Consider the following 15,784-nt stretch of genomic DNA (forward strand, 5'->3'; position numbering starts at 1 on the left):
GATTGCAGTATCCTAATAACAAAAAAAGGAGATTTCTGCCGGTTCATCATTTACAATAGACCAGTCTAGTTAACTGTCCATTTGCAGGCTACCAATGGATCAAAATCAGTGGGACCCACTTTGTACGTCCTCTCCACAACTGACGGACAATCATGTGGCGTTTACAGTGGCTGCAGGCACTAATCTCTTTTGTCAAAACAAGATATCAACAACATCATTTCAATTTCATGGAGTAAGAAGACGTCACAATACCTTCTTCCAGCAAAAATTCATGTAACAAAAGAGGTCAGAACAGCTAATATCATCTTGTGTTTTTGTCATCAGCAACCGGTATATTCCACAGCATTGCCTGCAGATGTTAGTTATAAACCATGATCGGCTTCTACATTCTTTTTTCTTTTCCTTTTCTTTTTTGTTTCTGTTTTTGTTCATTAGTAAAGGTAAACAGTTTCTACTCCCCCTAACAGGTAAACAGAGAGGATCCATTTAGTCACTTGGCTTCGGCGCACTCCAGCCTGGCAGCGACCCACTTGTCCTCAGTTATGGGCAGCAGGATCACACCTTCGGGTAGCTTCATGTTGGTCCCACGTGGGTACACCCAAATCCTGCTGCCCAAGACCAGAGGGCTGCTTCTTCCTACAGCCGGCACAGAAGTCAGGTCTGTGACTGATGGTTCGGGGCATTCGGAAGGCGTGAAAGATGAAGGGGATGATTCCCTGCTTTTCAGCAGAGGCTTGGCCGGGGAAGATGGTTCCTTGCACTTTGGCACGGCCTCAATATGCAGTTCCGAAAGAGGAGTCGATTAGTAGATGTGGGTTTTATCCCTGTCTGAGGGCTCACTGGATGAAGCGTCCTGTTGATATCTATTTGAAAACCATGGACATAACTCATGTGTCATAACTAAAAAATAAAGATAAATAACAAAATTATCTCTTGCTGTTTATAAATTATAATCTATGTTATCAATGTTCAGCCATGTCGGGTGCACCCTAAAGACTTGACCTGACCTGACTCATAATTTATAAATTAATAATATTAGGATTACCAATAGATATCTAAATAGTCAATGTTATTAATGTGTGGTGTGTGTGTGTGTAATTGAAACTTAAAGCTTAAAAAAAAAAACTTTTTTTAGTTTTTGAAGATTATTAAAGCATCACACTACTTGATGATGTCTTTTTTCTTATTCTTTTTTTAATACAAACACACACCCCACATGGGCACTCAAACCCATGACTTCAATGTTGAAACGCAGTGTGTCTACCACTAAGTCATGCATTGAGACTCCTTGACGATGATTTCTTGGTTAAATCCTCTCCTTTATCAACATTTGTTGGATCAATTACCCTCATCAACCTTAACATTTTAAAGAAAATAACATTGTGACTCACTGGGTGACTCAGTTCGAGTCACAGCATGTTGCACCGAGTCTTCCCAAGTGGCTGAGTCGACTCGACAAGCCTTCCCCCGAATCAGCAGTGAGTCGAATTCAGGTCCGACTTTCCTAGCAACTCAGGCTTGAAATCTCACCGAGTCAAGTTGAGTTGGCTGACTTTCAAGTTGGAAAGTTTTAAAAGTATGGTACAAACCATGCCTGTCCATCACAAAATCAGCCTGACTATCTATATGCATATGTAATGCATAAACTGCAAGCTTTTATTAATGATAGAAGGAATTACAATGTCCTACTCAGAAGCAAATCTACAGTTTTCCAAAGCACGAGATGTTGTGCATGAGGGGACCATGGTTTAGAAATCCATACATTGACCTTACAGGGCCCACTGTGGATGGAGAAAGCCTTTGCTGTTTGGCATCCATTGAATGTGGATTCTCAATGTAGTGCTTGCACTGTCAACTTCTTGGCTACCAGTCAAAGGGTTAGGATCTTCCTATATGTTGGAACATAAGATGGACCCCACATCTATGGAATCCTGTATGTTGGCTGCTGAGCAGGACCCTGTAATTCCTCCTGCATGCAAATTCTTTTACACAAGCATGTATCAATCACATCAGGAACTTAGAGCAAGATGTCATCTTCAATCCCTTCATTGTCATCCACAGATAGTGTTCTGAGTTGAAAGCAAGATGTCACCTGTAATTCCTCCATTGACACCCACAGATTCAGTGCTAGATTCAGTGCTCCAAGTTGGAAGCGAGTTAGCTCTGGGCCCAGGGTTCTGTAGCGAGTCAGCACTGAAAATCGACTGCAAGATGGAAAAAGCACTCCCAAGAGCATCCTATATTTTACAACGTATAGAAAGATGTGCATGAATCCTCTTCAAAGAACCTAAAGAGGAAAAGCAATGAAGGTGTCAGTGCATTATTTCGCACGCACACACGCACACACACACAACACAGAATTTCTTAGGCACACAAACAATTCCTGTACACCAAGCATAAATCACATTGGGGACTTGCTAGGGTTATAATGATGCATAGGGGTGTAAATAGTGTTGAATCATCCAGTCCATAGACTCCATAGGTGGGGGATCTATGGTTTGAGGTCCAAGACTATTTGATGCGGTCCTGATGAATCCATCACACAGCAGAAAGCAAAGAAGACGAGAATCCTTGACCAAATTCAATATGGGATAACCAACTGAACCAAGCCTGGTGGTGACTCAGCTACTGGACAGTGTAAAGCCCACAAAAACATTGAATTTCTACACCTCACATTCTGGACCTTCAGGTGACAGCCCACTTTCTGATCAATCATATTCAGGTGGGCAAGTCTGAGACCTGATGAGATTCATGGTCCGCACCCACAGATGATAGTGATTGTCCAGATGTGATGTCTTCTTGGTGGGCCAAAGGCTGTTTGTAGTGCCTCACAAGGGGTGAAGGTTCAATTGCACACGACACACTCGGCAGGTGTGAACAGCCACCGTGCCAGAGCATGATCCATCAGAACATGATCTGAAGAGTAGGCCAACTTGCATCCATATCATGGACCATGCAGCGATCAATGTGCCAAAAATTTTTCAGCCTCTACATGGCCAGCATCTTCGTTGATCTGATGGGACCATCTGCAGATAAATGCCCCAAAAGGAGGTCCCCTACTGCAGGATCCGAGCCCATCAATCAGTTGGCAACTGATAGATGGTTCACAAAACAAATTAAACAAATAAATAAATAAAGCAACAGTCAGGAAGAAGAGCAAAAACAATTGGTGGTTAAGATCTTCTAATTTGAAAGGTTTCTAGGACACCCTCTGTCCAATGCGGGGCCCATCAGAAGATCAGTCTGGGTCACCGAAAAATAGGCCCCATTCCTATGGAAATGGAATTCACAGCCCTATTCACATCCAAGTGCAACGGGACCCGGTAACTCCTCTAGAACAAATGTTACATGTAGCCTCTTCAACTCCATCCTTGGATACAATAATCAGAGAGGTAGATGGACTAGAGTTAGTTATGGGCCCTGTGCTCTTCGGCAAATCAATGACAACCGTTGACTGTGAGAAACTAAAGTGTTGCACTTCGGAACTCACAGCACCCCCCCCCTACGCACGTACGCAAGAAGGAGGAGGGCCCCACCATCGATCTGAATCAATGACGACATTCAGGGAGGACCTCCTAGTTAGAGGGCTGTGTTTTGGTTCGTTAGAGTAGACCTAATAGTCATGTGAATCCCACCATGGATTCTCATGATCGTGGCCTACTATTCCAATTAATTTAGTACTTTAGGTTTTGATTATTATTGTTATTAGAAGTATCATGGATGGTTTAGATTACTTTAATTAGTTGCTATTTTTTATTACTTCATCGCCAAGTAATAGATTGCTCATATGGTGCGAGTTTTGGAGTATAGGGTTTTATTATAAATAGGCACCCCTTGTAGTCTTTTTAACTCAATGAAGATTAATAAAATTGCTGCATTTTTCTGCTCCTCTAAATTTTTGAGTTGTGGAGATTCAATTGGGTGCGAAACTCTCCCTTCCTCGAAGGGCTGACTACCGTGGTGCGAAGCCACACCTATCCCAATTCGCCCCCACCTTCTTTCATCCATATTTCTCTTCTCCTACAATCATCTACGCTTCAAATCCATCCTCTATTGCAGCCGTTTTTCTCTCTACAGCAGATTTCCAGAATCTGGCCCTACAGGAGGGCTGAAACTTCGGCGGAGCACCACGCACAAACCGTGCATCGGATCGAGCTGATATTTGGGGGTTTTGGAGTCCACCCCTGGCCGACCAGGGCCAAGCTAGCCTTTTTCTGAATAGTGGGCCCCACACACGTGCGGCCAGGATCACACGCACGTGCGTCTGGGCCATTGCTGTTGTCCACACGTGCGGTACTTCTCTGGTTCGTCTCTCTCCTCTCTTTCACTCCTCTTTCACCCAAAATCCCTAAACCTAACCCTAAATTATTCAAATCCCCAATTTTATGTCCTTTCTTCAATCCTAGGGTTTTCCGAATTGAAATTTCTAAATTCCTTAGATTGAGGGAATTATTTTTGTGCATATGTGGATGAATTTACTCTCCTTTGATTCTTGTTTGGTGTATAAGTTTGATTGATCCGACCCTAGCATGTATAAGCCTAGATCCGCATAAGATTTCCCTTGATTGAGTGTTTGAACTTTTGTATGGGATGTGGTATTTTGTGTAATTGTTTCTAAACTAGTGTGATCTAAAACTGAAGTGTTGCACTACGGAACTCACAGCTGAGATTCTACTTGTTCTACCCGAAAAGAGAAGGCATAATAGAATATCTTAGCACATGAGCATCGGTTTAATAGTTCGCCAGACTACATGTAACTCCTCTTTAATGGCATCACATAATCCTATTGGCTAAAAATAGGGGCCCTACTTCACGCATTGAGAACAGTATTTCTGACAAACTACAAAACAATTTCTAGCAGTATCTGACCTCATTCCTCATTCAACCCTCCATGGCTGGTTGGCAAGTGACCAATGTCAATGCATGCCCCTGCCACGGCTTATTCAAAGAGCTCAGAAAAAAGAAGGTTGATGTCTGGTGGGCTGTCGATCATAGAACTTTTACCCATTACCATCTAAAAGCCCACCCAAATTTGTTGGAAGTGTAAGACGATATTAATGGTCAACTTTCTTCAGTTCGGCAGAGTCAAGCAAAAACAAGGCCATTTTATAAGGGCTAGGCTCTGCAGTACCTATAATGACAATATCATATCCAATCAACCAAGCAAAAGCAAGCAAGATTATTGATTAACCATTCCACCTCAATTACTTGTCTTTCTTTATTGCTCCCATTGCAATACCTTCTCCCATTTTAGCTTCTTCGGAATGCAGATATTTAGATTGTTCCATATCCTTTTATTACAGTTTCCAAGTGTTTGTGACATAATCTGATTATCCGGGGGGCGGGATGGCGGAATCGAGATCTCAATGCAGTGTTCCAAATGCTCAATTATTTCTTTTCAGTCTTTATGATGTTAATCCTTTAACTCAATGTAAGCATTGATTGAGTCAACTAAGTTTTCTTTACACTGGCTAGGACAGTGACTAACAAAAACTAATGCAGTACTGATACAATACAAGGTCAGTCCCGATACACTATAGGAGCAGTGCATTTGTCTCTCTGAGTCAGAATCAATATGTTTTCCTATCTTCTTTTGTTTTGAAAGTGGATGTTCCAGCGTGAATCTCAGCAATCAATCACACACGTTCATGTCTTCTTGTTTTGTCGTGGGTACTCTGGTCTCTAGGGCATTTTGGAGGATCCAGGCATGTATTCAAGGCAGCAGATGATCTTCTTGATAGGGCCCACCTTTTGCATGGTTTGGATGTACTACATGGGAATGTACATTAAGTAACATTTGACAACTAGCAGTGATCATTAGTCAGTTTTAATAACCTAAATCTTTATGGACAAACTTATGCTCTATATGTGGTGTGAGCAGAATGTGGTTCTGCAACAAACATGTAAACTGAAACCCACCTGATTTGAGATCATGATTGAAACCCGCTTTAGTCATGAACTGAATCCCACTTCAGTTCTAATAACCTAAATCTCCATGAACAAATGCATGCTCTATATGTGATCGAGGCAGCAACCATCATAAACAAGTGAAATGATACTCAATTGACTCTAGAACATGACTGAAGCACACACGAATAAACGTAGGTGAGTGTCAAAGTTGTATTTGCATCCTGTTCATGATCCACATCAGGCATGACGAAGACAATATGAACTGGCCTTGATAGCTGGAAAAAAGAAGAGTTAGAGAACCATGGCAACACATATTAAGAGTGTAGAACCACAAGAGGCTTGTGTGGAAATTGGCATATCTCTAATTCACTGAAAATAACATGAATACAGAGTCGATGAGAGATCTAGAGAGATCTTACCAGATACACATCTTAACAAATAAAGAAATTTTCTAATATAATAATATTGCTCTAATATACTATAATAATCCCTCCCAAAATCACACTACAAGAAAATAGGCCTTTACTAGAGGCCAAAACCGCCGGTACAAGTACTACCGGCGGTCGGACGCGCTGTCCCCTTTTAGCGGCGTGACTTTGACCGGCGCAAACTATACTTTACTGGTGCTTCTGTGACTGCCACTAAAAACTATAAAAGCACCGCTAATGAAGCGCCGCTAAAAACTCTTACAAACGCCGCTAAAAGCTGTAAGAAAATGCCGGTAGAAGTGATGAGAAATGCATGTAAATTTGGTTAGAGACGCCGGTATATTTTGACTAATCCTTTCCTATAACTGCTGTCCTACAATCAAATCACCATCGGTCTAACTATTAAATCTCTATTTGTATAACTATCAAAACCCTATGACTGAATGACAAGAATTTGAATTACCCAATAATCCAATTTCATAAAAACTAAAATGAGAATAGAGATGAAAAGAAAATGAAGCAGACAAGAGTAACCTGGCCCAAAATTCAACAGACTCCTATTTGGATCATTCAAGCAAGTCTTCAAACTACAAGGTAGATAGCTTCAAATGTTTTCAATTAAAAATATTTATCGATATACAGAACTTGTGTGACAAGCCCCTGTTTGGTAACAAGACTAACAGATATCAAGTAATGCAGATATGGAACACCTATTACTCAAGGCAAAGAAATACTATTGGCAGATATCAAAAAATACTACCAAAGAAATAGTTATAATTCAGAAAAACTTCATCAGAAATTACCTTAGTATGTTCCCTAAAGTTTTTGAAGCAATACAACATGACATGATGACCATTCACATCATTCGTCAGAATGCTTGCATCATTCGTCACACTGTAAGCACTGATGAGAAACATGCAATTCTGTCAACTCATTCAACACATTATCTTGCCAATACTAGTGGAAAATCAAGCTAATGCATAAGTATTTAGTATCATGAAAATTTTCATGTTGAATATGGTATATTCAAGCTCCATAAAACCTGCTATTTCATACTATCTGAACCCACCTGATGGATGGCTTGGATCTTGCACCTGCTTGTCATGCTAGGACATATGGTGGCATGTAGATGGTATGCCTTGTACAGGCATGGGTGCTACAGATAGATTTTAAAAAAGACATCCATAATTGACTCAAGATTGAGTTGGTTCCTAACCAAGTCAATAATTAAGCCAGAATCAAACCACGTGAGCACAAAGTTTACTGCATCATTTGGTGCTTGGTTTCTAGAAAAATTGAGTGACTCAGTAGAATACAGAGTCTCAGCTCCAAGTTTCAAACCATACCCAATGTCCACGTGGTAAAGAGAAAGACTACGAGAATGAAGTCATGGGCTTAATTCCAGCTTACCCACAAAACAAAAGAGAAAAGAAAATGTCATGAAATATAAAACTACAAAAAATGCTTCAGGAACAAAAGAATTACTTGGGGAGTGTTTGACGCAGGACTTCCACATGAAGCATCAGTTCCATCTACAGCCTCACGATTGCCAAGGCAGAAAAAATTCAAATAATCTTGCGGCGCATATGTTTTCTCGAGCCCAACCTCTTCCAAGGCCTTATAAATTATGTCATACATCATTTGCATTGTTTTATTCTGCAGCAATCAAAAGGTCTCCATATAAATAAACATTACATCATACAAAGTACAAAAGGATGAATGATAAAATTTATAATTTAAAAAAAAAAAAAAAACATAAATTAAATTTCCCATTCAATGACTAAAGCCTCTCAAGATGTCTAAGATTCCTAATAAAAACTAAAATCAAAGACAGTCGGTGGAGATCACCTGCCAAAAAAGAATCCTCTGTGTAGGAACACTTGTCAGATCACCTTTAGGCCACATTGGGATAACTATATAGGCAGAAAATCTCACATTCGCTTTGATCTTGTTTGCAATCTTATGAGCAATTTCCATTAGTATTAAATTGTTAGCACCTACACAATAACCAAAACTCCTTGAAATTCTTAAGTTGGAAATGTTGAACTCAAGAAAATTTTGAAGTAAATTAACAGCAGCGAATTCTTGTCTGGTTAAAAAGATCTTAGAATTTTAGAGTTGCCAACGAGCATGATTAGGTACCATCATAAGCAGCTAATTACCAAGATAGCAGAAAAAAAGAGCCCTAGAAAAAATAGCCTCGCACAAATATTAAAGAGAAATATGCAACAGACAGGTATATTCCCCCACACTAAATTCTGATAATGACTGCCTCTAACTCCAAATGTACAAACCATTGAATAACCTATGCCCCAACTTGTAAGTGTACCTGCACCAATAGCAGGTTATAAAAAAAGATTTCTAGGCAAGGCATAAACAAAGGTTTCCTGACAAGCTACTTCAATTTGAACACCCTACCATTAAAGACTTCCTAAAGCCTAGTGTAATGTTTCTTAATGTTTGTTTATCATCCAACCTATGAATAAGATCATATAAATCTGGATGAAGCAAAACTGATCATCGGGTTTCAACCACAAAGCCTGATTGTAAAACCAACAAAGCTTTTAAATATTGCTCAATTGTGAAGTGCAAAACAAAATCGGGCAAAAAAATTCAAAGTTGCATTGACTTAATTAATTTATTTTCTGCCAAATGGAAAAATAAAATAAAAAAACTTGCAGTTCTAGATGTGGATGATGATGATGATGATGATAAAAGGAACAAACACTCGCTGAAATGATAGAATGCGTAAATTGGAGTTCCCCTATAACACAGGAAGGAAATTTGATCATATTCTGTTTGATTCCATGGATTATACAATTTAAACTAACGTGCAAATTTCAAGCAATGCAATAGCAACAAAAATGGCTAGTAGTATCTGACCTTATGGTAATATGTAATTGCAGAATTGAAATTATCCTGAAAAGGGAAACAACAATCATCAAGACATTGGAATTATTGGACTGAAATGGAATTTGTCTACACTTGAGAGATAATTGCTTTCTAGGTACAAAGGCAAGAGTAAGAAGCCCTTCAGAATTTGGATTCATCCAGAGAGAAAAGGGCATAACACATTACATCCACCACAAAAGCCGTAAATACCCAAATGCACTAAAAATAATATATAGATTGGTGTTGCTCATATCCGGCACTCAATGTTGCAAAACCAGCTTAAGTACAAAAGCAATTGGGGCAAGCCTCTTCTATCTGGATTTTTTTAATGAGCTGAAATGAGAGCCTCTTCTTCCTACACAAGTGAAGCAAGAACACAGTTCCAAACTCAAAAAATCAGTCAGCCTACAGAAAAATGATGAAATGACAGAAAAGAAGCTTGGAGTGAAAATAAGCCTACCTCAAGTGGTGCAACGTGTTCTGCCTCAGCCCTGGATATTTAAGTAGAAAACCGAATGACAGCTGAGTTCTATTGACATGAGCCAGCCAAGTAATACCAAGTCAATGCAAATGAAAGTTGACTCAGAATATGGCTGTTCTGAGTTGATTTGGGTGAGTCCCAAGTCAACCAGCTGAGTTCACAACAATGAGTCAAACCATATAAAATGCAATCCTACAAAAATCAGAATGCCAACAAACAGTTGAAAGAGTGATTTTGTAGATGTACGAAGCTAATGAGAAAATGAGAAATGAACTTGCCTGTGTTAACGTTGTTGCATCTGCAATGACAAATGGCACATTCACAAAGAGAGCTAATGTTTTTGCAAGCAATGTCTTCCATGTCCTTACAATTAATATTATAGTATGTAAGCAAGATCATAAACCGCAGTCCACGTGAAGGCAAAAATCCACAGATCCTCAAGGCAAGCACCAAGAATAATGTGATAGATAAATGAATTAGCAGACAACCAACACTTCTATGCCTTTATAAAGCAGAGGCCATAACTGAGCCAGTTGGACCCATCAACAATACATTGCTTTTCTCTAGCTCCTCCAAATCATCATCCCTCGTACAATGCAAAACAGTAATTAAAAAAATAGAATTTGAGAGAGAGAGAGAGAGGGAGAGAGAGAGAGAGAGATGAATCGGGACTAAACAGCAAGAAAATAAACACGAGTAGCTTTCCAATTCCCAAAATGGAGAACAGGTGTATGCAAATCAATCAGGTTGGGTTTAAATATCAGCTTCCAAACAACTTTTTATTATTATTAAAGATGCATGAAGTTTAAAAAAGTGCATGCTTGTATGTATGTATGATGGATGGAGCAAATTCAGTGGGTGAGTTTGGGACTTCCAAAAGGTCAGAATCCTCCTTTCAAGAAGCCCCATGGTTTGATGAAGATGTGGAAAGTCGGGTTGCTGATTGCCATGATCAAATGCAAATCCAGAAATCAAGGTGTCTCCAAGATAAGATGACTTCCAAGGAGAGATCGATTTGGTTGGCTGTATTGAGCAGTGAGGAAGCTTCCAACAAGAATAAATTCTGTGCATGTTGATGTTGAAAATTTTCTAAAGGCTAGACATAAAACTGAGAAACAACTCCATCGAATCAAAATATTTAAGAAACTCCCAAAAAGCCTGCATGAAATTTTCAGTTGTTCAACGGAAGCAAGAATCAGGATAGAACAGAAAACAGATAACAATGACAAAGAAAATGTGTGAGTAGAAATGGAGCTACTTGAAAAATTTTAACCAGATGTGTGATCCTCGAGTAGAATCTTGATCCATCACTTCATGAAGAGTGTCAAGAACAACCAATATCAGACAATTACCATACGAATGATAGAAAAATGTCAGTTCTTCAAACCGATTCAATCACTCAAATCGGAAAGCCTATAAAATGGAATCAAAATTCTTCTTCTATAAGAAGCATTAATTGAAGATTTACACTGCAAGGAATTCTCCATCAGCTGAAACATTGAAGGCAGAAATAGGGTCATGGACTATTTTCTTTGATCTAACTCTCTCCCATGATATAGTGTTCCAAGAGACATATAGGGTTTGATTATCATCACTATTACGAGAAAAACAGCAGAACCCGAAAACCTCACCCTGAATTTGACAGACGTATCCAGCTCAGATTCACAGATACAAGAAAAAAATACCAAATTATTTTTTGATTCTGCAGAAGTAGTGGATTAATATCTCATTCTCACAAATAGTTCTTGGATGAAAGTAGTATCGTCCTCCAATGAAGGAACAAACTGATTTAAAATAGCATATTAAAAATTCAAGCTAGAAGAAACCATCTTATCTTGGAATGCATAAGAATGGAAGTCGAGGATCTCACTTCCACTGTTCCACATTATTTGCATGAATGATGGAATTGAGAAATGAAGCTGCGGCCTCATTTGGTAGTCTTGGCAAAATAACATCATAAAATTAGAGTGAATATGATAAGAATACCACTATAAGTACAAACAACTTAAGGCTCGGTGGTGGGAATATATAGGCTTAGAGAAAAGAAACTCAAGGCTGGAGATTTTCTAGCCTTGAAGAGGTGAGGGTTACAAAGTTGAGCAAGAATACCAATGGCTACCAGAAAACATCCACCAGCAAATGTAATAGATAGCATTTGCAATGATGAAGAGCTCCTCTGCCACAAAATGAAACAGCCATCTAAAGATTAGATGCTGATGTTAACAATGCATATTTTTTCAATGTCATTATACAAGTTCCACTCATCACTCAATGCTCAGACCTTAAGAAGAAGAAGAAGGGAACTTCAATACCTTACTCTTTGATAATTTTGAAATTTCTGAAACCAACCCAGATGAGGACTGTTTGTTAGGGAGGGTGTACAGATCTTCATAATATAAATCCAGAATTTTAGCCAATCCAACCTGCAAAAATCATGAGTTAGCATTAAATCCGACAAACAACATATTAAGCTTTCATGAGACTTCAATCTTTTGAAATAGCATTTTATTTGCAAAAGAACCATGCAAAAGTTTATAAACTGAGCTGAAGTCTCTCATCAACACCTGTTCAAAATTCACAACATGATGCATAGCAGACAACAAATTTCCACCTTTGACCACTGAAAAGACAATGCTAGAATTCTTTTTTATAGGTTAAAAAAAATGCCAACATTCTCTTGAATAGTTGCACATTGCATGAAGCAAAGCAACAACAGACTTAGGTGTGGGAGTCGGGAAGTGTCTACTTCAAAATGTTATCAAGTATCAGCATCTAGGAAGTGGGAGCAGGAGCAAGAATTTGAAGCGTGACTCAAAGTGGGAAGAGCACCTGGTTAGAACTCAAAAGAATCGTGCAACTAAGCCCTTTTCAAATAGTTACAATTTAAACAATCCAATGCCCTGTAAGACGACAGAGCTTAAACACCGCTGGAATGCAAGTAACAAAAATTTTGATATGGAGCCAGCATCATTTGATTCATTAATACAACCTTGAGTTTAACTCTAGAACTCATAAGAACATATAAAACATGCAAAGAAGCAAACTATTGTGAGATAGCACATCATCGTACGTAATGGGCCAGACTCCATTTAAAATGGTGGTGACTACTCCTCACATGTGGCACTAATGCAAAACTATCCAGACCATGAGCCCCACTGTGTGGAGCATGCCTGAGTACTCATGCAGATCAATCAGCCAGCATATGCTCCACATATGTAGTTGAGAGGATTTGTGGTGTGTGACACATGATGCTGCCATCTTTAAATCATGATAGACGGCATTGGGAAGATCTGTTCCATTTGCCATCTAGAGAAAAATATCTACAACTCAAATAGTTTCTATACATAGTAGCATTCAAGGAATAAAGCCATATACACACAAGTGGGCCCCAATGTAGCACTCATGGAATAAAGCTTATATTACAAAAACTTGTAATAACTTTTATGGTGTGGCAACCATGATGGATAGTAACCTTGATAGATAGCAACAACTTTGATGGATAGTAACAACTTCTATGGTGAAGCTGCCTTGATAGATAGGTTGGATGCCATACACACACAAGTGGGCCCCAATGCAGCACTCATGGAATAAAGCTTATTCTACCAAGACTTGTACAGGAACAGTTCTCAAGACCATTCATGTGTACAAGATTAAGTTTCACTCATTTACATCAAATTCATGGATCTCAATCTCAACACACACTGCTAGTAAAGAATGGGAATGTATTTATGATTGTTCCCTTCTTAGAGAAAAAGAAAAGGGCATAAGATGCTACTCAAGAAGCTTTTGCACTAATTTCTTTTCCCTCTACTTTTATCCTGCAGCTCATCAATTTATATCCCACCCAAGTGTCATAAAGACTATACAATAAAACCATTTTAAGGGTTTGAAATAAGATAAAGTTAGCAAAAACACAGCATAACTATATCGAACATGACTGGGGTTGAAATGAGACTAACTCTATATAGGCCTGCTAACAAGACTGAGACATCGGGATTCATAGGCATGCGTGTTAACATGGAGCGCATGTAGAGAGCTAGGCTGTTTGTGAGGTGGGCCCACTGAATTCCCTGGCCCAAAAATCAAGCCAAATGCAGCATGCACTCATATGATAAAAATCTAGGTATAAAAAAATATATAAAAACAGATTTAAATGCGGTGGAGGTCCACTTGTTTAGATTGTGGAGAAGCTAATAGTATCAGACCACTAGACCTGATTTATTTCAGATCCATGGAGAAGGAGAAGAGAAGTTGAGCTGACATGCATAATGATGTTTGCTGTATAATCAGATAGAAAGGGAGAAGCATTGTGCAATCAAACAAAAGTGATTCAGATGTTCTGTTCAATCACCAATAGGGTTAGAAGAGATGGAAAAAAAAGAAGTGATTCCAATGTTCTGAAATAGTTAATCCAAAGAGGGTGCCCCAGGTCTAGCCAGCATATTTGCTTTAGGCGTGAGGGCCTATTTGTTTACCAATCGTGGTTGAAGCATTTCTTCAAACATGTAGGGGGCCATGGGTAGCGGCAGACATGGCTGCTGCTGCCATGGATGCTGCCTAATTGCTGGCCATCAAAAGAGAAAAAATAGAGAGAGAGAGAGTACTGTCAAGTGCCTTCTCAGATTTCTTCTATTCTCTTCACCGTTGATGACCACGTCCGTAGGTTACTAGGCGTACTCAATCTGTAGCTGTAGATCTTATCTAAGAACCCTGAGAATGGGAAGAAAGGAAGAGAAATAAGAGAGAGTGAGATTTGGAGATGGGAGAAGCGCAGGAGACGAGAGGGAGAGATGATTAAGGGAGTGCTAATTAACCAAATAAGCAGCAACAGAATTCTTTTGGAGAGAAGAGGTGTCCCTGACGAGGAATAGAAAGAGGGGAGAAGGTTTTTGGAGAGAAGAGGCGTGCGGGAGAAGAAGCGCCTTTTGGAGTTCGGGCGGGCGATCTGGGGAAATATATTTTAGGTGTTTTTTTAAAAAAAAAATTTGGAATGTGCGGCAGTGGCTTCATCCTACACGGGCGGCCACATAAAAACACCCCTGATTTCCATCTACAATGGTGTTTGTTGTGGCCGCCTATGATAAAAACGCCCCTAGTAAGGGTATTTCTTGTAGTGTCAAGGCTCTCCGAAATGAGTAACTTGAGTTTGAAAGGTACGATGAACATTTACGCAAAAGCAGAAGTGAAATGCAACAATAACGTGAGGTGAACAAATGAGGCAACGAAACAACGAGTAGCATCAGGTAAGTAGATACTTTTGATGACTTCTGGGATGTGAACCATTGGCACCAATGTCTGATGAATGATCTAGTGGCACTTCTAATGGCCTAGATTTCACCCATTGCTCTTCCGGTGGATACACACTTCCAGTAGCTAGGATATCTACCATTGCTCTTCCGATAGCTTCAGATATTTCGACATAAAAAAATGGTCTGATCCATACACCCGGCACAAATGGGTCCAATCGATACGCCCAACAGAATAATGGGTCTAGTCCATACACCCGGCACAAACGGGTCCAGTTCAAAACACCAGACACAAATGAGAAAGGAAAAAAGAAAAGTGCATCTTATCAAAAGGCATGTTACGATGAAGATACATTGTCAAAGGCATGAAGGCACAAGAAAGACTAATCAAGGCCCTCGGCACCAATCAAAATCTACAACTTGACGAATAAGAATACCCCATCCTGCAAATGAAGTGTTGGACATAGGCCCATGGGGCCCACTCGTGGGCAATCACTAGTGGGTGGGTCCCACGAGGTTTAACCTCTTTTTTATTAATCTTGTTTCTTTCTTCCGTCTAAAGTTGAATTACAAATTCAACTTTAAACAAAGATTTAGATGAGGAGATAACGATATGACTGAATAATCTCTGGTCTCATCCAAACTTCTGGTCCTTCCCTATAAATGGGAAGAGGTCCTCTTGTGAAAATCATATCAAGAAACAACGAGAGTACAAAGAAAAATGAGATACTAATATTGTCCATCTAGATTGTCCCTTAAACGATATAAGCCATAGACTGTAATCCAAGGGCCATCTATACCGTAGAATCAGATGGGTGATTAGACTC

The 15,784-nt window shown here is 39.4% G+C and overlaps 1 protein-coding gene and 1 pseudogene across 8 annotated transcripts; both read right to left on the reverse strand.

Annotated features, from left to right (window-relative positions):
- Positions 1-203: 203 nt before the first annotated feature.
- LOC131226855 (uncharacterized) overlaps positions 204-15,784 on the reverse strand; it is a 34,481-nt pseudogene continuing 18,900 nt past the window's right edge.
- Positions 9,707-14,208, reverse strand: LOC131227262 (uncharacterized). 8 transcript variants are annotated; one of them, XM_058223011.1, is made up of 4 exons: positions 13,671-14,208; positions 12,029-12,134; positions 11,821-11,887; positions 9,707-10,297 (listed from the first exon to the last, which is right to left on the reverse strand). In XM_058223011.1, the coding sequence occupies exons 1-4, from the start codon at positions 13,737-13,739 to the stop codon at positions 10,216-10,218; spliced, it is 324 nt and encodes a 107-aa protein (XP_058078994.1). In that variant the 5' UTR covers positions 13,740-14,208; the 3' UTR covers positions 9,707-10,215. The 8 variants fall into 8 exon arrangements, 7 of the variants coding, with proteins under 7 accessions (XP_058078994.1, XP_058078991.1, XP_058078996.1 ...); XM_058223008.1 differs by having other exon boundaries at positions 11,803-11,887; XM_058223013.1 differs by having other exon boundaries at positions 9,715-10,297; positions 12,024-12,134; positions 13,671-14,184.

Source organism: Magnolia sinica, chromosome 15 (assembly GCF_029962835.1).
Source record: "Magnolia sinica isolate HGM2019 chromosome 15, MsV1, whole genome shotgun sequence".
Taxonomy (NCBI): domain Eukaryota; kingdom Viridiplantae; phylum Streptophyta; class Magnoliopsida; order Magnoliales; family Magnoliaceae; genus Magnolia; species Magnolia sinica.

Coding starts and splice junctions, on each gene's coding strand:
- LOC131227262 (XM_058223006.1), bottom strand. CDS start 13,739: ATGCGCTCCATGTTAACACGCATGCCTATGAATCCCGATGTCTCAGTC. Junction 12,135..13,670: donor TGTTAGCAGGCCTATATAGA/GTTAGTCTCATT, acceptor TGATTTTTGCAG/GTTGGATTGGCTAAAATTCT. Junction 11,888..12,023: donor CAAAATTATCAAAGAGTAAG/GTATTGAAGTTC, acceptor ATTTTGTGGCAG/AGGAGCTCTTCATCATTGCA.